The sequence below is a fragment of the Pelodiscus sinensis genome, chromosome 4 (assembly GCF_052426305.1).
Source record: "Pelodiscus sinensis isolate ZL-2025 chromosome 4, ASM5242630v1, whole genome shotgun sequence".
NCBI lineage: Eukaryota > Metazoa > Chordata > Testudines > Trionychidae > Pelodiscus > Pelodiscus sinensis.
The window spans coordinates 94,416,013-94,442,106 of record NC_143055.1 but is presented as its reverse complement, the minus strand read 5'-3'; the positions used below and the strand labels follow the sequence as shown (position 1 = coordinate 94,442,106).

The following is a 26,094-nucleotide window of genomic DNA, read 5'->3' as shown; positions in this document are numbered from 1 at the left end:
AATTACTGTTTAATCATTCACATTCTTTGGAAAACATGTGTTTTCTGTATTTGTGAATATTATATCCATTTACCTTCTTGAGATTCTGTATAACATCATGAGGTTAAGTGAAAGGTGCTTAACAGGACTATAAAAACAGATATTAAACAATAGAGATAAGACACCTCCAAAAAGAAAACCAAGAATTCTCAGCAGAACAATAGAGATGGGAAAGACTCATCTGCCTGGCTCCAGCCAGGCTAGGTTTATTTTTCCAAGGTTTAACACCATGATCCAGGGGACAGGAACCCATTAGACATACCTGCTCTACAATGCAAGAAGGGTGTGCAGCAACAGTGGAGGTATAGAGATATGTGGAGAGACTGCTATAGCGGTTGACTCACAGGAAGTATGAGAGTCTAGGCTAAACAATGGGACCAACAGCCACTGCAGACCTGGGGCAAGATGTAGGTGGGGCAGTAGGCCTCCAGTGGCAGCCAGGCAGGCATGCTGTACCCCTTTGCTCCAGTCCTCAGAGATGTGTGAAGCACTGCTCCAGCAGCAATTGAAAGGGATTCAGGGCTTTGGCTGCTGCTGAATCCATGTGCTAGATTCAGCAAATCCATTGAACTATCTGCTAATTCAAAACTCTGCAAGAGTCGTCTCTTGCAAGGGAACCAAGATGGCCCCGCTAATTAAGCCATGGTGAGATATTAGTTAAATGGATCCTACTGCACTTTCTACCACCTGAATTTAGATTAGATTTACACATTACCTCCAAATAATCAGGATAGATGTTAAAGGCAGAGATCCAAAAAGGTAGTTAGGCTTCTACCTTCCACTGATATCAATGCAAAATGGGAGAGCACATGCTTTTGGGGATCTGGGCCTAAGGCACCAATACAGTAGTCTTCATTTAAAAAGATTTCTGAATTGCGACAGGTTCCAGTATTAGAACAAAAACCCTTTTAATCAACTTCTCTTTAAACAGCAGTGAACCCAGAGGCACCCTGCTAGCATGATCCACAAGAGAACTGATTACTCTGCTTCTGTCTCCAGACACAGATACCTTGCCTAAGTCCAATCTTCTTTTAGATAGCAGCACAAGGGAAGGGGGAATTAAAAGGGAAAATTCTTGGTTGACTAGAAGATGCCAAGAACGTCTTAGGTGCAGTACAAAATACCTCACAGATTGTCAATAAAAAGATGGCAGTGATCATTCCTGAACATCTTAATCTATATCGGTCTTTTCAGAAAGCTGGAAGACTTACCCAGGAGATGACTTTTGGAACATCTCTGTATTGATGAAGATTAACTGCTCAGGGTCTCTTTCTGGAAAGTTCTATCTCCTGTACGATATACAAGGTCTGAGTAGATAAAAACAATGGTCCCTTGTGGCCATGTAATCAATCTTTTGGTTTCAAAATCACTAAAAAGATGGGGCCATAAGACTTGAGATTACCACATGGCTCAGCACAGCCAAGCAGTCAGTACGTCATTGGAATAAGGAAAGGGTCTTCACATGTTCCTTGGAGAGGCTCAAAGTGCCTAAGAGGGACAGCGCATAGGCATCACCACTAGTGATAGTCTTCCACGGCATAAAGTTCTGATTGTTTTCTTTTAGAGTCAGCACACTTGTCCAGCAATCTCGATGCTGGGAAGTCAAGACAATCCTTAACCCAACTTGGTAGGCATCAGCTCAGCTGTTTTTTGAACAAAACATTTAGAGCTTTGCAACTATGGATCAGTGTTTGTGATCAGTTTCTTAATGCAGGCCAGAGAAGTTGCAAATAAAAAAATGCCCCTACTGAACTGTAAATAATGACAACAGGAGAATTTTAGAACCATCAGATTTTACTTCTGGAAAATTTAATAACTTTCCAAAATGTATTAATTTCTAATATTAACAACAATTTCTAACATTGTTCTTTAACCCTTTTACAGCCTCAGAAAGTTTTGTATTTAAGTTACAGTACTGCAAGGCACATACACAACCTCCTCCTTTCAAATACAGAGCAGATATACTTCCTGCAATAATTTAAAAATCCGCAAAACAATTAGAAATACTACAAATTTAGCAATTTCTAGTTAAAAACTTGGTTCCTACAAGACCATGCACATTTCTTGAAAATGATTTAGCAAATGTGTATAAATGACTTTTTACATTTGTACTCAAAATGCAAACATACTGAATCTGAATAACTGTTATCCTGGAAAGTACTATAGCAGGTCATGTTTTACAATTTCAGTTATTGCCTTCATTATAAGGGTGCATCATCTCTGCTACCATTAAGGATTTTCAGACTTGAAGGAAAAAAGTATGCAATTATGCCCACCTGAATTCATTCCATCTGTCTTTTACAAGAATATGAATGAACTCTTCCTTTATTCAGTGAATTGGGATGGTGTAAACTGATTTAACTGCATTAATTAGATTTTATGCAGCATCATTAGGGATCACATACAAGTCATTTTTTAATTCTCTCTTTTGGCCAAACACATCTTGCTAGTAAAACAACTGGATTTAAGAGGTAGTTTTTCCCCATGATGGACTTATTTCAGATAAAACCAAACGAAACCAAAAAAAAATTAACAGTTAACTGAATAAGGATCAGGTCTCAAAAACAAAAGCTTGGTAATATTTTAAGCAGTTCAGTGGTTTATAGTCCTACACAGTAGTGGGAGCGGTTTTGGAACCCGTGCAGATCTTCCTCAAAACACTAGTCTACCAACAGTACTGAATCCTCCCCCACCCCCACCACCGGTCGGTCCACAGCTTCCTGGGGGATCATTGTCATCAAATCCATTGGGTCGAAAAGAACATGTGGCAGAGGCTGCTTGTAGTGCTTGTGTCCGAGCACTAAGTTCTTGTTCCTGAAATTAAAGAACAGAGACAGTTAACTTCTAAAGTCAAACTTTTCATATAAACTAGTTCTTATTGAAATAGCTTTTTTAAAAACTAGGTAGATCACAAAAACTAGGAAAAGTAAAAATAAAGTTACACTATGCAACTGAATCTCTATAAATAGTTTTACTTTTTTTGTTTTCAACTTGTAGTGGGCTAGTATCCAGGACCAATTCCAAAAAGCAAAGTATTACAGTGAGCAAGAGTATCAGAATCTGGCCCCAAGTAACTAATAAACACGACTGAAGTTCTGATAAATACTGGTGATATTGAATTTAGGAGGACAGTACAGACCTTATCTTCTTACAGAACCTCATGTTCAAAAGCTAAATGAAACCCATTTGTTTAAGCTGCAACTGACAACCGACGCTCAACTATTGCAGGATATTGGAATCGCACAGGGACAAAAGAAAAAACACAAAAACAAAAAACAGATGAAGTATTAGGTGTCTGTTCATATGGTTTACCCAAGTTTTTATTAGAGGTGTTGCATAGTAGCTGTCTATAATACTAGATTTACCTGGTATTGCTCAGATCCTTAATTTAATTAACTTGTTTTTCTTCATTTAAATCATTGGTCTTAGGTGAAGCAAGAGGTTGAGGGGTTCTGTATACAGACTACTCCAGACACAGAGCTACCTTTGCCTTCTCTCATTGCAGCAGCTTGGGGCCTGGTGAGAAGCACCTCTCCATGGCTGCTGCAGCTCCAGAGGACACAGCTGGGGGAAGAGTGCATATCCCCCAGCTGGGGCAGGTCCTAGCTATGGAGGAATGCAGCAAACTGCACTTTCCCCTTGCTCCTTGATGAAGGAACAGCTAGCAATGTCCCTGTACAATTTTTTTGAGGGGGGGGGCGGGGGACATGCAGGGGAAGCAAAGCTTCACCTTCCCCTCACTAAAGGATCCCTGCGGGGAGGTGGGTGGTGGAAGGCTTGGGCAGTCATGGGGTGGAAGAGGAGATGGTGGAATCCCTACCAGCCCCTTTCACCTGCCATGTGATCATGTAGGGTTTTGAGAAGCACTTGTTCCAGGCACATTCTATTTTCATAGCACAACCCAACCCCTACACCTTGCTTTAGATCATGGACAGAGAATATTTTTGGGGTCAGAAAAGTCAGTTGGGCTCAGATTAGCAGATTGTGTGCTCCACCCCATGGGGGGCTACAGAGAACAGTGGGGGGGGGGGAAGAAGAGCACTATCATTGACTCCCAATGGGGAGGTGGGAGCCTCAAGCCCCAGGTTCCCCACCCCTGCTTTAAATTATGATAAAAAAGTAGCTTTATGCTGAATTTGGGGGTTCTAGTTTTATGAAGTTTTTCAATAGACAGGCAAAATCTCTCAATTATATACAAAAGTTTCAGAGGAGTAGCCGTGTTAGTCTGTAAAGGAAAAAACAAACAAAAAAAACACAAAACACAGCAAATAGTCTTGTAGCACCTTAGAGACTAACAAAAAATGTAGATGGTATCATAAGAGTCTCTAAAGTGCTGCAGGACTATTTGTAATTTTTTAAAGCTCTCTCAAATATGTAGTAGATTTCAAGTCTCATGCAGATACCGAGGTTTACCTGGGTGGTTGACAAATACCTTGGATGTCGACACCCGTGCGTCCAGACTATTGCGCTGAGCTGATCAGCTGTTTGTCGGCTCAGCGCGGCAGCCATGTAAATTTAAATGCACCGGCGATTATTTTCCTGTCTGGTAGCCTAATCTACATGCCTCTGGCGACAGAGGCATGTAGTCTAGACGTACCCAGAGTGAGGACAGGGCCTCAAGCACAGAGGTAGGGCAGGAGCAGGGCCTTGGAGAAGGGGCAGGGCAGGGGTATTTGGGGTTTGAGGTAGATTCTGGACTGACAAATTCAAAAAGTGATCTTGTGCTTAAAAAGATTGGAGACCACTGGCATAAGAACATGGGACAGAGCCAATGAGCATGAAACCTCTGATCTTGTGTTACATAATTGCTATCATACGAGTGTTACACTGGTCCTGGGATAGGTACTTTCTGTGATGCTAAAGACTGATTGGCAGTAAGAGCAACTTAGACTCACAAAAAATGCAGCTCTAAATTTGAAGCTATTTACCTCTCTCCCTCAATTATTAAATCTGGACTGAATGACCTACTTAATTCAGATTTATTTTGCTTTTGGAATTTTAAAACTGACACTGAACAACAGGTAGAGTTTACACAGGCTATGTCTGAGTGACAACAAATTCATCTCCTGTCACAGAACAAGAATGGAATCCAAAGTTAAGAACATATTAAATACCAAACTCTAGCTAAAGTGTTATTAAGAGATAAGAAAGGAATGGTTGTAAAAAGCTATTTCTAGAGCCTTTTACTATTAACAACTGGAATTTCTCTTCATGAGAGATGTACGTCTAATTGAGGTTGCAAAACTTGAACCTAGCCACGTGCTCCGAACTGAATAATGTATTGTGTTTTAAATCTTTACTTTAAAAGTTCATTATATATTTTACAACATTGCAGCCAACTGGAAGCACGAATAAATGTTCCATTGTCCTAGTGTAGAAGATTCTATACAATTTGTTTGACATAGTTAAGTTGCTTCAAACAGGACAAGATTACACACACACACACACACACACACACACACACACACACTCTCCAGCATCTTATCTTAACACACTTGCACAAGCAGTTTAACAGTATGCCAAGTGTCATATTAATTTTAAATCTATTAGTACAAGGCAAGTTAGTCACAAGAGCCATCAAAAACTGACTTAAAAAATGTCATCCATAATACTGTACAGCTCATTTTCCAACCTTCCCGCCATAGCAGTGAAGGAGAGGAGATAAAAAGGAAGAGAGAAATTAGTGGTTTGACATTCTATGCCAGTGACTGTAAAACTGTGCCTTTACCATGAATGTTCCATTAGTGCGCCATTAACAGAGCAGTGTCTTTTTCACGGAAGTATTTCTTGGGAAGCACTATGGGCAGCAGCAGCAGCAGCAGCAGCAGCAGCAGCAGCAGCAGCAGGCAGCAGCAGCAGCAGCACACTGATCTCCTGCAGGACCCATGAAACAAATTCTGTATAGGGAGATTCCTATATCAAACTGGAACCTCTGAACAGCGTGCCAATTTCCAGTGCACAGTATAAAAGAGAGTTTCAAGAAAGAATCAACAATCTCAGGAAATGATATTTAGAGCAACTACAACAGAACTAATCAGTTTCATTCATGTTCATAGCTTAATTACTACAGCAGGTGCTAAAAATCCTATGGTGTAATACCTATATGTGTAATTTATAGTAAAAAATTGCTAGTCTATAGAAAGGCAAAATGGATATTTCCCCAACTTTCTATGTAATATATATTTAGCTTATTTTAATGCTATTCAGCAGGTAGCAATAAAAAACACACACACAGTTTGATCATCCAATCTTGGATGGATTACCAGTGGCCTAAGGACAGTTTGAGAACCTCTGTCCTACAAATACAGAAATACATTAAAAGATGTGAGTTCTTCCTATAACTGTGGTGTCCAGCCACTATAGTAGCTACAGCTATAGCAAACTAGCAACAATATTCAAGTCAACTCAACCAGCCAAATAGCCATATGTAGCTAGTGTGTTGGACACCATGGTCCTATAAACATATTGCACATGATGCCATCTACTGGTAAATTTGATTAAAATATTACTATTTATTCCATCAACTATTAGCACAAGTGTAGCAACATTTATGAGCTGTAGGATTTTATGATTAACCCTCAGAATGTTAAGAACTGACTACTTCAGAAATAGTGAATAACTCGATCACATTTGCCAGTTCAGGAGACTGTCACTCATCACATTAGTGAGGTTTTCATCTTACCTGTAAATACAGTTTATTATCTTTTGTAATAGCATCCATAAGCTCTTTCTGCAGAGGAGGATCTCCATTCACCCAGAGTCCATTTGCTGAATTGGCATTGAAACCACTACTACTACTCTGTTTTTTGTATAGCAGCACATAAGCAGTGTCCTTTGGAAACCTACTAGTAATTTTCTGGACAGACTGAAATGAGGTAAATGTCACTCTGCTGTCATTAAATAGAAACCACTCTTTTGACATCTCATTAGCACCCATGTCATTTTCTAAAACTGCATGAGAAAGCTCCCCTGCCAAAAAACTGCTGTGGGAAGCTAAAGCCATAGTTTTTGATTGATGGCACAGTCCTAAGGAGGGCCCTGAACCAGTGATATTTCTGGCATAAGAATAATAATGCCCACTTTCAGAAGATACACCAGAGTGCACCACAACAGAACTTAAAACATAGGGTACCAATTCAGGGCAGCATACTTCTTCAGCCCGTGAGGGCTTCAGTTTTTTAGCAAGATTTTCTCCAGTGTCAGAGAATTCAATATCCACAGACCAGCCCCTTGATACCACGCCTAAAGAGGGTGCAGTTCTTTTGACTGGTAGTTCCAAAATAAGTGGTAGAGACACATTGTCCAGGATTTTGCGCCTTATATGACACTTTGGATCATATGAAAATCTGAGGAGAGTGAGAATGAGGTATTCAGGTTCCTCCATGATATGCATAATTTTCTCTGCGTTCTGTAGAGAGGCACATTTTTCACAATAATATTTGTTGTCTCCATTTAGAATCTCAGGTGCCAGAAAATAATTCAGCAAGTCAGTAACTGAGGGAGTATTTTCACTTACTGTTTTCTGAGACATGTTCTTACTATCCTGAACTTGGTACAGATCAGTATCTGTAATAGTCTCAGAGCTCAGCTCAGCAGGAAGGTTATTTAGAATTCCTTCACTGATAACTGTTTCACAGCCATCATTTACTGCAAGAGAATTATCAAGTGCTAATTCTTCAACAGGACTAGATGCTACAATACTTGTTTGCACCATGCAATCATCTTTCACTTCAGAAGAATGTGTTATGCTTTTCATGTCAACATTTTCCAAGAAACTGGGAGGACAAAAAGCTAATGATAGATCTGTGAAGGCTTCTTCCTTTTGAGAAGTACTTTTGCAGTTCAAACAGCATATACTAGTCTGTAGTTTCCCTCCAAACATTTTCTCTATCAATGTTCTTTCTTCACCGCTTGTGCAAGGTCCCTCAGTAAACACTTGTGCCTTGTTGGCAGTTTCTTGTGCCAAGGATTCATCATTCATCATATTCTCAGATGGCTTTGCTGAAGACAAAGCTTTCAAGGTTCTCTCTTCTTCGTGCAGTCTGGAAAAAAAATTCAAATGTATTTCTGAATGTCATTTTATTCAGCTGTTAAGACTGCTTAATATAGATGAAAAAAAAATGTACAACAGAATAAAGGAAGTAGGCGAGAGGTCACTTAATTTATCAACGTTTTGTCAATATTTTACATATTAACTTGAAATTCAAGTGTCAATGTCACCAGAAAAGTGACCACAACTCGTCTATTACAGCACAACTCTATATGGAGATAGTTTATGATTATTGGAATCTGAAAGTATGAACTCATGTCACCAAAGTTCAAATTAAAAAAAAAAAAAAGAGACATGCTATTTTAAGATGCATCTATTCATTCTGAGTGATTGGCCCTGTACAACTGATTAAGAAAGCAAGCTAATGAATGTATTATTTACAACAGAGGTTCTCAACCTTTTCTCTGAGGCCCTGTGAACGTGCTATAAAAACTGCATAGCCCCCCTGTGTCACAACAACTTGTTTTGCATATGAAAGCCAGGGCTGGCATTATAGGGTTAGCAAGCAAGGAAGTTCTATGTGGCCCCATGTCACAAGGGGCACCACAAAGCTAAGCTGCTCAGGCTTTGGCTTCATCTCCATTTGATTCAAAGGAAAGTTATGAATCCACAAGTCCTTACTTTCAGATTAGTGCTTAATCAAATCCCTGTTCCAGAATGGGGACCCAAACCTGAATTTTCCATACCACAGGCAAGTGGTCTAAAGGATGATGGATGGAAACACATATGTTTACTGCCCTGAAAAGCCTTTCCTTGGGCCAAAACTATTAGGCCAAATTGACAAATAGTTCTGAGTCAACCAAAACTTTTTTTGGGAAAAAAAAATACTGGTCTGAAAAATTTCACCCACCTCTATTCAGAATATCTATAAGGCAAGTAGGTATCTAGCTTAACAATGTATACACTGAGACACAAAAAAGTAGACACAAATAAAGAGTACACACAGCATATGCATCACTTAAGAGGCAGTGTCAGGAATAGAATCCAGACATCTTGACTCCCAGTCCTGCACTCTAACCATTGGATGATCACTCAGTTAAAATTAAGCATCCTACAAGCCTACAGATTACTGTTAACTTAATCAATACCATACCTCTCTAGCAGAAACCTGAGATATTCTGAGCAGTCTTGCTGGGATCTAGGAGTAAACCATGGCGGCCTGGAAGCCTCAAAGAAAATCCGAGGTGCATATGCCTCCCTCTGTCAGAAGTAACAACAAAACAGTAAGCTAATTTATACAAATTATACTAAACAACTTGCGACATTTTAAGCTTTTTACCATTAATACATTTATAGTGCATTTTGTTAATGATTCACAACAAAAATACCTGGTCCTCCTTTCTTTTGCTATTTACCCTCATATTGCTATACCCTAAAGTAATGTGCTTTTTAAATTAAACTATATAAGTGGCAGGAAAAATAGAGCTATTTTCTTCTCTCCAATAAAAAGTTGCTTTAAAAGCTGATCTGCAAAGTTATTTAAAGATAAAACACAAATTTGTATTGCACAAGACCTTATATTTTACCTATGCAAGCTATCTTACCCAGCTGAATGTTTAAAATTACTTGAGGTCTAGTTTTAGGGTTACAGTTCAAGAAACACCTTCATAAAACTCTCATCTTGCCTCAAGAAGACTGGCACAAAGAAATGGCCCCGAAAGAGGAAAAAAAACATATGGACTTCCTTGAAAACACAACTAATATTTGTCATGTTGTAGCATTGGGTACAAAGAAACCACATTAATTTTACACTTAGTCCCAGCTCTTAGTATCACATCCACACTTTTCAAAATAAATCTCTCCTAGAGCAAATAATGCCTCTGCATCATCAAGCCTCATCCGTCTTGAGTATTATGGCAGTTTTAAAAAGCGAGATGAAGTTGACTAATACATACCTGAGTATGAGCCAAAAAAGCAAAGAGATGCTGTAATTTTCTCATTAGTGAATTGCACCCATTCAGATTCAAAGATAATACATGTCTCCTGAAACTGCAAGGACAAAGACAAGAATGTGTGTCCATAAAATTTTTTTAAAATGACAGCAACATGGTATAATTCATGCAAAGAGAATGACATTAATTTGACAGGGAAGGCCAAAATATATACTGCCTACTTATATGCACAGTGGTTACTTCTCTAGTATTTTTGGTTTTTAATTAGAAGACAACTCTAGAACAAGAGATTACTTATTGCATACTATTTAAAGTTTAAGAACAGAGGAGCACACCAGAAGCATTAAAATCAGACAAAATAGTTTTAGTCTCAATATTTAATAGTATATCACAATTAATTTCAACATCACTACAGTTTGGGGGGCGGGGAAAAAGGAAAAAAAAAAAAAGACTTCTTGGGCCTGGAGCTTGCATGTAATATTGCAGCCCAAACCTAATTTCAGAGACTGAGGAAACTGACAAGTACTGACTAAACTGCTACTAAGAAGGGGTATACATTACAACTTGATACTAATACTTCTCTGAAATGTATACACAAACGTGTAATTGAATTATGACTGTCAAAATGGTATCCAAGCAAAATTGTATGTTAACACTTTCCTATATGCTCACTCCGTACATAATTACTAAATGCAGGAAACTCTTATAAGTTTATTAGGAAACATGTAGCCAAGACCATTTTAATAATTATGCCTTTCACAAAATACAATGTGAATTAATTTGTAACTGATACAGTTTATTAAGAGAGTCCTATGGAATACCAAGGACAAGGTTTACACTTACTCTGTAGCCATAAAAAGTGCTTGAATAACACTGTTCATATAACACGTATTTCCTAGATTAATTAGACCTGTTTTCCCAGTTTCAGATTTTCCAGAAAGTCTAAACAAACAAGATGGCAAAGAACTGGATTGAGAAGTCCAGGCACTTTGATTGAGAATCAACTTAATCTTCTCTTCACTGGGTTTGGGCAATTCCTATAAAAGAGAAACATATTTAAATGCCATTGGCAATATGTTTGTTTTTACAACACACTTTTCATCCAGAAACATCTTATATATGTTCCCTTTCCTTGCCATTTTGCATGTTCCCCCTTCACTATGATCCCCCGAAAGTCTAGAAGATGTGTCATGCAGTTGCCTTTGAAACTACTGACAATACAATTGTTTGTCCAATCATGAAAGGATCATATTGAGTGGCACGAGCAACATACATTTCTCCTGAAGGAGCATTCTGTCAACTTTCATGATACTGCAGGCCCCTAGGTTTGGGGGTCAACTTTGATCTGGATGTTCCTGCTATCTTTTTGCCACCAAAAACGGTCTCTTAAGGAACATGTTAATAGCATAACATAACATCCCCTGTTCTGCCAATTTAGAATGCCAGAATCAAATGAATCCAACTATAAAGAACACCCCACAATCCAACTCAAGTGTAAACCGTGTTTTCTCTCTCAAAACAGGAAGGACTATGTCCATGCATAGTTTCATTAATTGCAAAGCTGTCAATACAAATTATATTATATTATATTTGAAAAAAAAAAATCACTTCTACCAACACTTAAATACTTTATATTACACATTTTACATCATATAACACGTATTTCCTGAATACGTGAAGACAGAGCATGTTAAGGAAAGAGAGCATAACACATGACCTATCCACAGAAACATCAAATTTGAAGTGTTAGACAAGTGTCCAGTGTACTGGGCTTGTGCATGTGCACACCTTGCTCTACAATTAACGTCAAAAGTGGAGACATATGTTGCTTCATCTCAGCAAAGAAACCCACTTGCCAGTAAGGCATTTCTCCTGGCACACACATTTTTCCTCCGCATTAAGTACTTCTTCCCTTCTCCCCCCACAACTAACAGTCACTTGTCCAGAAACTTGCTTTCCTGATTTCTTTACGGCATACTTAGTGTTTCAACTCAATTCCCATATTCGAGAGTCCATGTTTAACAGCTTTCCATATCTTCCGTAGGACAGTAGCAAATTTCAATGCAGCTTTTCTGTGCTGTGAGTAATCCAAGTGAGTAAATGGATTACAACAATAGTATTTCATCTGGTTGGGCAGCACACAAACAAAATCCCCCTATTTCAGCATGTTTGTGTGACTCACCAAAAAAAAAAAAAAAAAAAAATAACACCCCACTCACCAATGTGTGTCACCATCTAATGTAAGAGAAGGGAATACAAACTGAGGCATGACCCTGAAACAGACTTATGAGCCGTGTACTAGTTTGCATTTCAAAGAAAACAAGTAAAAGTGAACCTAAACCAAGGTCCATGGATCAGCCAATAAAAACAGAGAATTCAAAGTTACCATTGCTTGCATATTTTAATGATCCTACTTGCTTTCACCTCCAGATAAACATGCTTCACCATTCATCTCCCCATTTCTCCCCATCCACCAACATCTTCATCCCACTACAGCACTTTCAGTGCATCTTAACAAAATATGCTGAAATTCTACTTTCGAGATTGCACAAATTTCACTTACAAAATGTACAGTCTGCTGATTTACAACCAGTTTGACTTTTGTTAAAATATAAGTCACTATTTTGGTAAAGAAAAGTTTGAGTGGCATGGAGATGGCACTCAGCTCTGAATAATGCTATGCAACTTAAACACCTTATTAGCAACTGGGAACAGTACTAAAGAAGCCCTCTAGACAGAGCAGTCTCCTACTCCCACCCCTCAGCAAAGATAAATCATTTATTTTAAACAAACAGCTTCACCACAGGGGGGAAAGTGTTTGTACAGATGAAAGGGAAGGATTTAATGAATTATAGGCTCAACCGAGATTCCTTTCAAATAAAGCAAATTAGGAATAATACATACCACTTGATATACCTATTTCCTGTAAGAGCAAGATGCAGTCTCCATAAAAGAGAACACACATCAGACAGCTGACTTTTAAAAAAGCCAAACCCCAAGTCCATTCTGTTTTGAAAGGCAACTGTCTGTACGGGTGCATCTACACAGCCCCCTTAACTCAAAATAAGATACACAATTTGCATATCTTATTTAGAAATAGCTTATTTTGAAATTTGGCACGTCCACACAGCACCCAATTTCAAAACACTATTTCAAGCCATCTGTGCAACGAGGTTTACAGGGATGGCGAGATAGCACACCCGTTATTTCAAACTAACAGGCAGCTTGTGTAGACAAGGAGTGGCTATTTTGGGATATCTCTTATCCCAAAATCGCCATGCAGTGTAGATGTAGCCTATGTGCTGGAGAGAGGTTGTATTAGAGAGGTACTATACATAGCAGCATTGTAAACTTAAGGCACCCAGTTTTGTATATTTTTCATATGAGCGTGCAATGAGATGCTCAACAATGACATTAGAACAAGAGCAGAGAGCTGATTATTTGAAACACATAGAATTAAATAAGCAAAGATTTTCAAAAACAGGAGTTAACTTCAGGTTATTTTTAACTCCTGTGTTTTAATTAACTTTGCATCTTACTAACCATACAGCCATTTTTACTTTAAAAATTCATTAGTGCACAATGCTAATGGAATTTTCCCTGTACATTACAAGCACATCTGCAGGTCATACACTAATGATTAATTGCTTTCATCTTGACTAGTGCTTTACAAATCAATACTTAACTCTGTAAGATCAAAGGTTTCATATCTCCAAGAAAGCACTCCCACATTACCATACCTTAACAGCTTCCAGAATAGGTTCATAGAGTTCTGGAAATCCTGAATAATGATACATCATACAGTGTATCAACTCAGTCAGCTGCACTAAGAAAGCTGTACTAGAAGGCAGGCCATCATTTTTAAAGGAGTGAACCAAATTGACCACGTGTGGAACAAGCTAAATAAAAATAAAAAAAAATAGTTACAACAATTGCAGCTCCTATTTTGGAATGTCAAGAAACTAAGTTTCATTATTTAATGTGATCCATAGTTTCCAGCTATGTATCAGAAAAAAAAATACACACTATCCCAGTTCCATCCAACATGTGCAAACATTTATTTTTCAGAAAAACTTAAAAAAACAACAAATAGACTTAGAAAAAACCTTAAAGGCTAACAAAACATGTAGATGGTATCATGAGCTTTTGTGGATACAACCCACTTCTTCAGATGACTGAAATATTAGAAGTCCAGATCCAATGGACATTAATTAATGGATCTCCAAGTCACCATTTGTTTCAGACCAATTCCACAAGCCAAATATACAGGGAAGGATTGGAACTTAATTTGCAAGTTTAATTCTTATGCAAATGATATGAACAGGAACAAGAGCTGGTTCGCACACTATCTTCCACATCCTAATGACTTAACCAACCAAACCAACCAACCCAACAATGGAGGTGCTAATTGTTCTTATCAGCATCTTGTAACTATTTGAATGAATTTTCACACACACACACCCACCCACCCACCCACCCACCCGGACTTTTAACACTCCAGTCATCTGAAGAAGTGGGTTGTGCCCATGAAAGCTTTGATACCATTTACATGTTGTGTTAGTCTTTAAGGTGCTACTACTCTATTCATTGTTTAAGTTTTCCTGCTACAGATAACTCGGCTACCCCCCTGAACCATGTATTTTTCGGTCTCCTCTTAAGTACATTTATTTCAAGTTTTGAAGCTTTAAAAGCAGACATTCTGAAGCATGTCCACAATTTCAGTAATCATTTTAACAGTCAATTTCAATCTTCAGGCTTTTTTTTTTTTTTTTAAAGGTTACTTTTTGAATGATAGAATTTTGTATCTATGATGTTCAAAATGCAGCTCACTCATTAAGGGTACTATTTTTACATGGTCATTGTTATTTAGTCCCCCCCACCCATATGTATCCCATATTTCAATCATTTTAGTAATGGGAGGTTTTACCTTCTTCTTTTGCCTGGTGCTCCCCATCCATGGGGAACCAGGGATGATACAACTGGAAGTAAACTCTGGACCCTTTTACTTCCTTCAACATCACTGTTTACGAATCATTGGAGCTCAAATTCTGCCCAACGTTTCAGTCACACCACTTAAAAATGTGACAAAGGAATAACTGAGAACAAAGTTTGGCCTGCATATTCTTTACACACCTGCCAGTACAAACCTTAAAAGGATCACAGATGAAACATGAAACTCTACTTGTTATTTTCACAAAGAAACCCACTACAAATATTACAGGTGGTCCACTTTAACACAACAGCTGAAGACTCACACAATTTAGTAACTTACCAAGTGAAAAGCTTCTGGAGAATGCTGAAAACTAAGCAGCATATGAGAAAGAACAGCCAGAGCTCCAGGCCTCACAAGAGGAAACCAAAGTCGATTAAAAACCTTAAATAAAACAAATCAGACATTTAACAAAAACAAAACAAAAAACCCACCCAACTCTTACCGCAGAACAGAAGTAACTTATAGGTTTACAAAGAATATTTTGAATAAATACAGATTTGCTATGCTACAACCAAACTCTACAAGAAACATTTATATTCTTCTACACTGGGTATAAAGCAATAACATTGTGGCAAAAAAGGATGCTCTGAAGCTGCACAGAAATTAAATCCTCCTCACAATGTTCTCATCCCACATACCAGTTCTATCTTAAGTAGAGTAACATCGATGAGAATAGTGAATTTCTGGACTGCAGCTAGACCTTTCAGCAAAGCAATCACCCATGTTTCCACATGCTGAGCCAGAGGCCAAGACAGCCAATCTATCATTCTGAAAGATGAAGCAAAAAGGACAAATACACATTAAACTCTGATTTCAAGGACTCTACATATATTTATAATAAATAGTTAATCACACATTGTTCTAAATGAAGCAAGTTTGTGTGGAGGGGTTAAAAAGACATGTCAATTGATATACCAGTCCCTGTTTAACTATGCATATGGCCCTTATGTAGTTAAAATATGCACACCAAATTGCAAAATTTAATCTAATTATGAACAGTTTCTGTAAAAATATTCCTATTCATATACTGATTCAGTCAATTTGTGGTTGAAGCCTACAATTAAAGAGAAAGCAAATTGGCATATGACGCGGTATCACATGACCTTATTAATAAACTAGGGAAATACAACCTAGATGGGGTTATTATAAGATGGATGCATAACTGGCTAGGTAAAACCTACTCTGAGAAAGTTTAACTACTCACAATCATGCTGGAAGGGTATAACAACTGGGGTTCTGCAAGGGTCTGTTTTGGGACCGGTTCTGTTCAATATCTTCATCAACCATTTAAATCATGGCAGAGAGAGCACAATCATTAAATTTGCAGTGATACCAAGATGGGAGAGATTGCAAGTGCTCTGGAGGACAGGGTCAGAATTCAATGTAGACAAAATAGAGAAATGGTAACTAGAGACTGAGGGGGGATATGATAGAGGGATATAAAATCATGAGTGGTGTGGAGAGGGCCAATAAAGAAAAGTTATTTATTAGTTCCCTAAATAGAAGAACTAGAGGACACCAAATGAAATTAATGGGTGGCAGGTTTAAAACTAATAAAAGAAAGTTCTTCACACAGCGTGTAGTCAACCTGTGGAACTCCTTGCCAGAGGAGGCTGTGAAGGCTAGGACTATGATAGAGTTTAAAGAGAAGCTAGATAATTTCATGGAGGTTAGGTCCATAAAAGGCTATTAGCCAGGGGATAAAATAGTGTCCTTGGCCTCTGTTTGTCAGAGGCTGGAGAAGGATGGGAGGAGACAAATTGCTTGATCATTGTGTTCAGTCCACCCTCTCTGGGGCACCTGGTGCTGGCCACTGTCGGCAGACAATACTGGGCTAGGTGGACCTTTGGTCTGACCCAGTACGGCCGTTCTTATGCTCTTATTAAACTTCATCCTATTTACATAAGGACAAATGCAAAGTACTCCACTTAAGCTGGAACAATCAGTTTCCCACATATAGAATGGGAAGTGATTGTCGAAGAAGTATTGCTGAAAGGGATCACAGTGGACCACAAGCTAAATATGAGCCAGTGTGATCCTGTTGCAAAAAGCGCAAACGTGATTCTGGGATGCATTAACAAGCGTGTTGTGAGCAAGACATGAAGTCATTCTTCTGCTCTACTCTGTGCTGATTAAGCCTCAGCTGGAGTATTGTGTTCAGTTCTGGGCACATTTCAAGAAAGATGTGGAGAAAGTCCAGAGAAGAGCAACAAAAACGATTAAAGGTCCAGAAAACATGACCTATGAGGGAAGACTGAAAGAATTGGGCTTGTTTAGTTTAGAAAAGAGAAGACTGAGAGGCAACATGATAGCAGTTTTCAAGGATCTAAAAAGGTGTTACACGGAGGAGGAAGAAAAAATGTTCTCCTTGGCCTCTGATGATAGGACAAGAAGCAATGGGCTTAAATTGCAGCAAAGGAGATTTAGGAAGTTTTTCTTAATGTCCAACCTGTCACAGTAATTAGGCTCTGGAATAAATTGGCCAGGGAGGTAGTGGAATCTCGCTCACTGGAGATATTTAAGAGTAGGTTGGATAGACATTTATCAGGGATGACCTAGACCAGTATATCTCAACCAGTGATATGAGTACCCTTAAGGGTACTTGAGAGAAGTCCGGGGGAATACGTCAGCACAACTGAAATTTGGAGAAAACGGAATTTGTTTTAAGTTTTACAGTGCTTTATTATTTGTACTTTTTACACCCAAAAAAGTCATTGCCCGCCCGGCTACGATTAAGTAGTTTAAACAAATGTGTTGCAATGGTAGAAAAAAAATTGTGTGTCTGAAAACTGTAGGTACTTGGGGTACTTGTTTGGGGGGAGAGGGAAGAAGGGGTACTTTATTAAAAAAAAGGTTGAAAAAAAACTCTCATCTAGACAGTACTTGGTCCTGCCTCGAGGGCAGGGGACTGGACTCCATGACCTCTTGAGGTCCCTTCCAGTTCTAGCAGTCTCTGATTGTACTCTTTTCCAACTTGTATCCAAGGCTAATGTCTACACTGACAGTGGTATACAGAGTTCAGCCACTATACATGTAACTACCTGCTATAGTGCCTGTAGTAACACAGACTGTTTCCTACTGCAGCATATAGCAACATGCTGCAGTGAAGGAGGATTTTACACTGCTAAAAATGGGAGTGTAGACATGTGAAGCACAGCTTGAGTATGCGGCGAGTCTATGGAGTTTTGATGTGTAGGACACTTCACACACCAAAGCTGTGCCTTAGTGGCTACACTGCTATTTATACCTGTGCTAGCTGGGTGAGCAGTGTCTGAACTCGACACATTGCCATAAGGGTAGATGTAATTAAAAACCATGCCTGAATGGTACCCATGTTGAATTAAGATGCTAAATAAATATGTAGTCCTTGTGACCGTATGTGTTTCTGAAATATAAAAATCCCAACTTCCTCAAAGTTAGCAAAAAACAGGAAAATTGAGGATGGCTGCATACTCCTACTACAGAAAGTGTCATCAAGACAGTGTTTTTTGCAGCCATACGTTAGCCATATGCTGCCTATGTTATAATAGGTCTTCTCACTTGCAGTTACATGTATGGTGGAGAGAAGATATGCTAAGGAATTTAGCAGTATGGATCCAGATGGTATGACAAAGATTAATAACAGTGTATAAGAAAGGCAAGTAATGTACATGTTTTTAAATCAACATCTTCTCTAAAATGACTGTAGAGAAGATTGTTTTGTATCCTTAAATTTCCCATGAAAACATAGTCAAGACAGCTACATTGATTAGAACAACTGTGTTCTAGGATCATTACAATGCTCTACTGCTTCCTGAAAGAATAAAATTCAGGTCTGTCATATGTTCACTAGAAAAAAAAATGCTTTTATACTGTTCTGATCACTCCTCCAGCTGGTCAGATGGAAGGTTGCTGCAACATGTGGGAAAAGACTAGGGAAATGTTAAGATACATTTCCTCACTTTTCTCCTAACTTTCTTAGATGGGGGGACTACTCCATGTAATGAGGATTTGACCGCTAATGAAAACTAATTCTGCTGTTGTGATCATTCACTGTCAGGGAACAGGTTAACTGCATAGGCTCTCTCTGTATTAAGGTCTACATTTGGCACCATCCAAACTAGACAGAACCCTTCTACATAGGGTGCTGCTCAGGGGTTGAGGTTTTATGCTAGCCCTGTTATTTATACTATGAGCTTTCAAGTATTAACAAAGAAATAGGTATCTGATTCAATGTGTAATTTGAATATTTGCAAATCTTCTTTTCACAGTTTGCAAACCAAACACTGCAGAGTTGTTAGTACACAAGAACATAGTGTCATGCACTAAAGCAATAATTTAGGAATAATTATCGCTATCTTCAAAAACAGTACACCTAGCAAAGTAGTACTTTTTTTCAATAGAGCATCAAATGCACACCCTTCAGCAAATGGTCTGGACTTTAGATAATACTTAGTCCTGGCATGAGTGCAAGGGACTGGAGTAGCTGACTCCTTTAAGTCCCTTCCAGGTCTACAATTCTGATTTTATAGTATATCAATTGTAATGTGAACTCAAAACTAGATACTGCACTAATTACAGAACTAAAAATGAACTTCAAATTTTAACAGACCTTACCTAACACCTAAAATTTAATTTATAAGCCATTTCTACAGGTTTACACAGTAAGCTGAAAGTCAAATCTGACTGAAGTTCAGCATCCAATCCATCAGGAGTTAATTCACATACCTTCACACCTGAAAAACTGACTGAAGCACCTACAGCAGGGTGGAGAACAGAAGGCTGAAGGGCCAGATGCAGCCTGTGGCTTGCCTACATCTGGCCCCTGATGCTCAGGGCTCCCCCAGAACTGGGGAGCCCATGCTGGTAAGGGGTGGGGATAAAATCTTGGTTACCACAATCTAATGGCCCACTGAGATGAAGTAAGACCACTTTTCCGACCCACTCACTACTCTCTAGGTTGCCCATTGCTGCTCTAAGGGCTTGTCTAGTCTTGTGCAGCCTCCGACTGATTTTAATGCAAGTCAGTGGCCCCAACCCAAAAAAAGTCCCTCACCCCTGATCTACAGTCTGCCATTTTTAAAGTTTATAGACATAGAATCATAGAACACCAGAACTGAAAGGGATCTCGAGAGGTCATAAAGTCCAGTCCGCTGCCCTCACAGCAGGACCTACCACCATTTAACCTGCTCTTAAATATCTCCAGCGATGGAGATTCCACAGCCTCCCTAGGCAATTTATTCCAATGTTTGACAACCCTGACAGTTAGGAAGTTCTTCCTAATTTCCAGCCTAAACCTGCCCTGCTGCAGTTTTAGCCCATTGCTTCTTGTCCTATCCTCCGAGTCCAAGGAGAACAATTTTTCTCCTTCCTCCTTGTGACACCCTTTTAGGTACCTGAAAACTGCTATTATGTCCCCTCTCAATCTTTTCCTTTCCAAACTAAACAAGCCCAATTCTTTTAGTCTTCCTTCACAGGTCAAGTTCTCTAGACCTTTAATCATTCTTGTCACTCTTTTTTGGACCTTCTCCAATTTCTCTATATCTTTCTTGAAATGTGGTGCCCGGAACTGGAAACAGTATTCCAATATAGTCCTGATCAATGCAGAGTAGAGTAGAATGACGACTTCTCATGTCTTGCTCACAGCACTCCTGTTAATGAATCATATTTGCTTTTTTTTTGGCAATAGCGTCATGTTTAACTTGTCATCCACTATGACCCCTAGATATCTTTCTGCAGAACTCGTTCCTAAACAGTCGCTCCCCATTCTGTATATATGAAACAGATTGTATATGTCCTTATTAAACATCATTTGATTTACCTCAGACCATTTCTCCAGTTTGTCCAGATCATTTTGAATTATGCACCGAAAAAGGTAAAATGTAGGCACTACAAATAAAGAGGATTGTTTAAGCATGTATTGCCCATCTTTTGACTTTTTACCTGGAGGGCTTGCAATCTGTGGGGAACAGAAATAACAGAGCCTGAAACCTGAGTTTCAACTCTCCCAGTTTGCAGTGAGGAGAAACCTAACCTTGGTATCTATTTGTATGGTGTCCAACTTACTATTTACACACTATACTATGCAGCACTCTTAAGGCAGCGATGGGCAACCTGTGGCCTGAGAGGTTCTACTTGTGGCTCATGAGACATTTTGTTTACTGCTGCCCATCTGCAGGGTTGACAGATTCTGCTGGTTTATGTCCATATAGTTTTTTCCTACTGCTATTACTGAAGTGACATGCACGTAACGCAACGACACGTAAAGTGAGGTGCATGCCACTTGCCCACAACATTACTGTGAGAAATAGGCACTTCCTCTGCATTCAGAGTACTGCTATGGTTCAGTCAGCACACCCTACAAATTCTAGGTACACAAGTGCAGTGAGCAAATCTTGGTTACCACAATCTTGTGGCCCACAGATGAAGACAGACCACTTTTCTGACCCTCTCATTACTTTCTAGATTGCCCATTGCTGCTGTAAGGGTCTTGTGTAGTCTTGAAATGCTACAGCAGCAAAAAAAACTCTTCTGTGCTATCTATGCTAGAGCTTAGATTAACTTAATTACACCACTTGAGGTGGATTTTTAACACATCTTAATGATGGAGATATACCAAACTAATTTTCTAGTGTAGACCAGGCTTGAATCTTCTTGAAAAAAAAAAAACACAACAAAAAACCCACAAGAACTCCATCTGCATTACCACATTAATGATTTTGCTCATCAGTAAATGTTTCAGAACCATCTCTCTATAGTCATATTTTTGTGACAGGCTTCCTCCACGCTAAAAACAAAAGCCTCCTTTAAAGTAGGCAGTGCAGGCTTACCCTAGGTTCCCAGGCAAATGTCAAAACTGAGGCCTGGTAGATGAAGACAGATGTTAGGACTAATTTTAGACTATTGTTAAGGTTTCCACCCTCACCCACCCAGACAGAAGCCAGGATAGGCATGGTCTGGTGTCAGAAATAATGACAATTAATATTATGCTTCCTCTGACCAACGTAAGTGAACTTCAGCAGCCCCGCAACAGATCTTAGGATCTGGTAAAAGACACAAGGCTCTTGCCTTGTTACCAAGATGAGAGGATTTCTTTGCCCCATTTATAAACCTGCTTCACAGGAGAAATCCTTCGAGCCAGTTCTATGCCTGATCTGTGAAGCCAGAAGACTTAAAACCAAATTTATGGTTGAAGAGACAGCCAAAGCAGGATAACTGAAAATAATTAAAATGAAAAGTAGTATCAAATGCCAGGGTTTCCCCCCCCCCCCCCATCCACACAGGAAAAAAAACCCAGCACTTCACATTAGCTCTCTTTCACAGTTAAGATAAGAAGGATTTTAGTGTTCTACTCACCTTCAACAAGAGCTGCCAGGTTAGAGCCCGTGAAAGAACACTTTCAGAGGACTATTTTCTTACAACAGAAGCCCTTCTCTAGTTCTGGCAGTTTTCTAGATAACTATCATTTACATATCTGTAACTTTAACAAAGCCTGAAATGCAGTAACATGGCATGTTAACATTTATAGTCCTCTCAGGACCCCTCCCTCTCAATGCTTAAACTGGTGACAAGAAACCTGTGGGCCAACTGACACGTGACGTCCTTCCTTCTGACAATATTCAATCAAGTAGAGCTGCATAGTATTTGAAGATGAAACCATGAACAGTCCACTTGAAATCCTTATGAATTTTCAACAGGCTTTCAAAGTGTAACTTGTCCTCCAAATTGTCTGCCCTCCTCAAAAGAGGACAGGACACAGATGGGAATGGGAAAAAGGAAACAATCCATTGAACAACCCCAATATGTTACTTGTGAAGGAGGCTGTTTCACTCAACATGAGACCTATGCCCTGGAAGATTTCCAGATTTATCGTATTTCCCCAAATCTAAAAGGGCCACAGAAAGCTTCATCTCCATTTCCGACAGGCATTTACCCGCTTCTTGCCATGCCAAAGTATGATCAGGTCACGTTAACAAATAAGGCAAAAAGAGTTCACTGATGATATTTCTGGGGCATTAGAAATACAAAATTCATGTAAAGTTTCAGATAGTGCAATTTAATATTTAGATTCTCAATACATTTTTATGGAATTCAAGTGGCAAATAACTTTACAAAAGGTATGAATTAGAAAAAAAAAAGCACATCTCTTTTTCTATGAGAAACAGTACCTGCAGAGAGCTTGAGTCATACTTGCATCTTTTACATTTGGATCTGTGGTAAGGCTCCTGATGAGTACTGTAATCATCTGTAATGGGATATGCTGCACAAGGCTTGCCAGTGCAACAGAAGGCTCAAATGAAGTATCTATAACAGTTGAACAGGACATCTTGTAAAAAACAGAAACAGCTATGTTTTACTCCTAGCCTACCCTTCTAACTGCTGCAGTAAAGTGTTAAATTGCTGCCATATCCTGCATGAGGACAAAATTACCTTAGCATATACAATGATAAAAATCAAACTGAGACTAACATTTGAGTGGAGAACACATTGAACCTGTGAGACTATTTATTCATTTGCCTGACAGATGTGAAGGAAAGTGTCATGCTGCTCAACACATCATAAGCCTATTTTATTTTGACAGGCTAAGACAAATTGTGCTCTTTAGTCCAAGAATAAGCCACAGAAGTAGTTTAAATGAGGATGTTGCATCAAGTGTTAATAATTGAATCAGGTTTAGCACAAATATGTTATATCAGCAATTCTTGGATGGCCACACGAACAATGTTAAGGACTAGTCGATTCCTCTCCCCCTTGCTGCCTCTATCAGATAGAGGCAGAAAAAGTGGAGGGCAGGGGAAAGGGATACTTCAAAGTTGAAGTGCCACACAGAGCCTGTACCAGGGCTCCGCCACCCCTTTGAAACGCTGCGGCAATTGTGGAGGCACACTGCTGAGCCAGAGATCAGTGGAGTGGCGCTGCCCCTTTGAAATGGCACCGCAGCATTTGTGTGGAGCCCAGGGTCAGCTGATGAGTCCCCAGTTGACCTGGGGTCCGCATGACATTTCAAAGTGGCAGCACAGCATGGAGGCCGGGGTCAGCGGGGGGCTCTAAGTCACCTGCTGACCACAGGCTTCAAAGGTGGCACCCGTGTGCAGCTCAGAGTCAGCGCGACTTCCCGCTGGCCCCCGGCTGCATGAGGAGTTCTGCATTCCCCCTTTGAAATTTCAAAGGGGGAATGCGGAAGTGTCTATTGACTAGTAAATTTTGATCAAAATTCCATCAACTACTTGACTAGTAAGTTACTCAATATTTAACATTCTTAGGCCACACCAGTTTCTGCAAGAGCTAGACTTAAAATATCAAGATTCTAGCCCTTTCAACTGCAAACACAACCTCTACATGTGAGCACATATACAGACTCATTTTTAAAAGTACTGCATTTATAGATTTTAAGGCCAAAGGAGACCATTATAATCATCTAGTCTGAGCTCCTTAACACCATAAGTCATTGAACTTCACCCAATAATACATGGGTTTATGTATGAATATACAATATTTGTGTGTGTCAAACTTTCTAATTAGCAGTCGTGCAATATTTTGAAGTTTTACAGCCTTAGCTATCAGAAACCTTCATATGAACAGGGTTTGAAGACATATCTTGAACAAGAAAAGAGGATTAAACACTTTCCCTCCTAAACTAAGAAGTAACTAATTGTTAAAAAAGTCAAGTCAGTTGGCCAAAAAAAGTTGACAATTATTAACTTTTACACATAGTGTATAAGAACACACAATACACCAAGCCATATTAACAATAGGAATATTACATTTCTAAAAGTAAACACTTTTTTCATACCACACGTTCATCCTTCTAAATTCTGGGCAAAGAAAGAGCATAACACCTTCTATTTGTAAAAAGTTAACCTGGATACAAGAGGGTGAGCATTAACTCAGCCTCAGTGGCCAAATTGCAAGCACCAGAACATCATTGTTTCTACACATTCATTCTGCTAGTCACCTCATACAAGAGCCTCTTATTTCCCCCCCCCCCCCCCACAATCCCCCCAAGCCTGGTAGACTCCATTATCTGACGCAGGCCACTTTCTATGGGCAATCTCTTCACTTTAATAAAAGGGTCCTTTATTACCATCTGTCATAGCAGCAGCTAGCAAACCCCAGCCTCCCTGTGATGTCAGCACCGGGCAAGTAGATTGTGTCAGGGCTTTTTGCAAATACTCGTTGCAGTTGTGTCACATGCCCACCACGCAATCCTCTCCCACCGTTCAGTTCTCACCTGTGGAGGAGATGACCGCGAAAAGCTCCTGCAGGGAGGGCAACAAGGTGTCGGGCTCGGCCTTCCAAATGCTGCGCAGGAGACTACTGACTTGGGTGACCTGAGACACATAGAGGCGCAGCTCGGGCTCCTGGCTGCCCTGGCTCTGGAAGTGGGCCATGCTGCGCACCAGCTGCTGGCAGAAGGCGAGCGAGAGCTTCCTACCGCGCGGCAGGCACTGCGGGAAGTCGCCCAGCAGCTGACACAGGCGGGCGCAGAGAGGGGGCGCGGGCCGCTCACACACCATCCGCAGCGCCTCCACCTGCAGCAGCGCGAAGAGCTCCAGCACCGAGGGGCAGCTGATGATGAGGCGCAGCCCGGCTTGGATGTAGTCCAGGATGGCGGGGTCGCGGCTGCCCAGCCCCCCGTAGCCGCGCTGCAGCAGCCCCAGCACCAGGCCGCGGTTGAAGAAGGCCTCGAACTCGTCGCGGTGGAAGCGGGCGTAGGCCTCCAGCACCTGCCGCCCCACCTGCCGCTGGAAGAGGTCGGGCCCCTGCAGGATGAGCCGGGTGCTGAGCGCGAACATGGCCCGGCACTGGGCCTGGCTCAACGGCGTCTCCGCCGACTCCACCACCCGCCGCACGATCACCCGCTTCACCGGCAGCGGGTGCGACGAGCTCACCAGCCCCTCCAGGATCTTGTCCATGGCGGGCGCCGCATCGACCGGACCCCTCCCTAAGCCCCGGGGCAGCCGCGCCTTCCTGGCCCGCGCGTCCGGGGGTTGCTCAGCATCGAGCCGGCGTCGGGCTCCCCGGCCGGGACGAGAAATAGAGACTCTCCGCGCTGACCCGGAAGCAGACCGGCGCAGGCAGGAAATAAAAGTGAGAAGGCCGCAGGGGGCCTAGCAACGCGCACGCGCCAGCTTGCCTGC

General features: G+C 40.3%; 1 protein-coding gene across 2 annotated transcripts; it reads right to left on the bottom strand.

Annotated features, from left to right (window-relative positions):
- Positions 1-40: 40 nt before the first annotated feature.
- Positions 41-26,094, bottom strand: USP38 (ubiquitin specific peptidase 38). Of its 2 annotated transcripts, XM_075929889.2 has the most exons (10): positions 25,185-26,094; positions 23,122-23,257; positions 15,613-15,742; positions 15,254-15,355; positions 13,722-13,880; positions 10,825-11,018; positions 9,985-10,078; positions 9,183-9,289; positions 6,722-8,081; positions 41-2,853 (listed from the first exon to the last, which is right to left on the bottom strand). In XM_075929889.2, exons 1-10 carry the CDS (start codon positions 25,867-25,869, stop codon positions 2,692-2,694), a joined length of 3,129 nt encoding a protein of 1,042 aa, XP_075786004.2. In that variant the 5' UTR covers positions 25,870-26,094; the 3' UTR covers positions 41-2,691. The 2 variants fall into 2 exon arrangements, with proteins under 2 accessions (XP_075786004.2, XP_014433389.3); XM_014577903.4 differs by lacking the exon at positions 13,722-13,880.

Coding starts and splice junctions, on each gene's coding strand:
- USP38 (XM_075929889.2), bottom strand. CDS start 25,869: ATGGACAAGATCCTGGAGGGGCTGGTGAGCTCGTCGCACCCGCTGCCG. Junction 13,881..15,253: donor CTCCAGAAGCTTTTCACTTG/GTAAGTTACTAA, acceptor ATTTTTATTTAG/CTTGTTCCACACGTGGTCAA. Junction 2,854..6,721: donor ATAATAAACTGTATTTACAG/GTAAGATGAAAA, acceptor CTTTAATTTCAG/GAACAAGAACTTAGTGCTCG.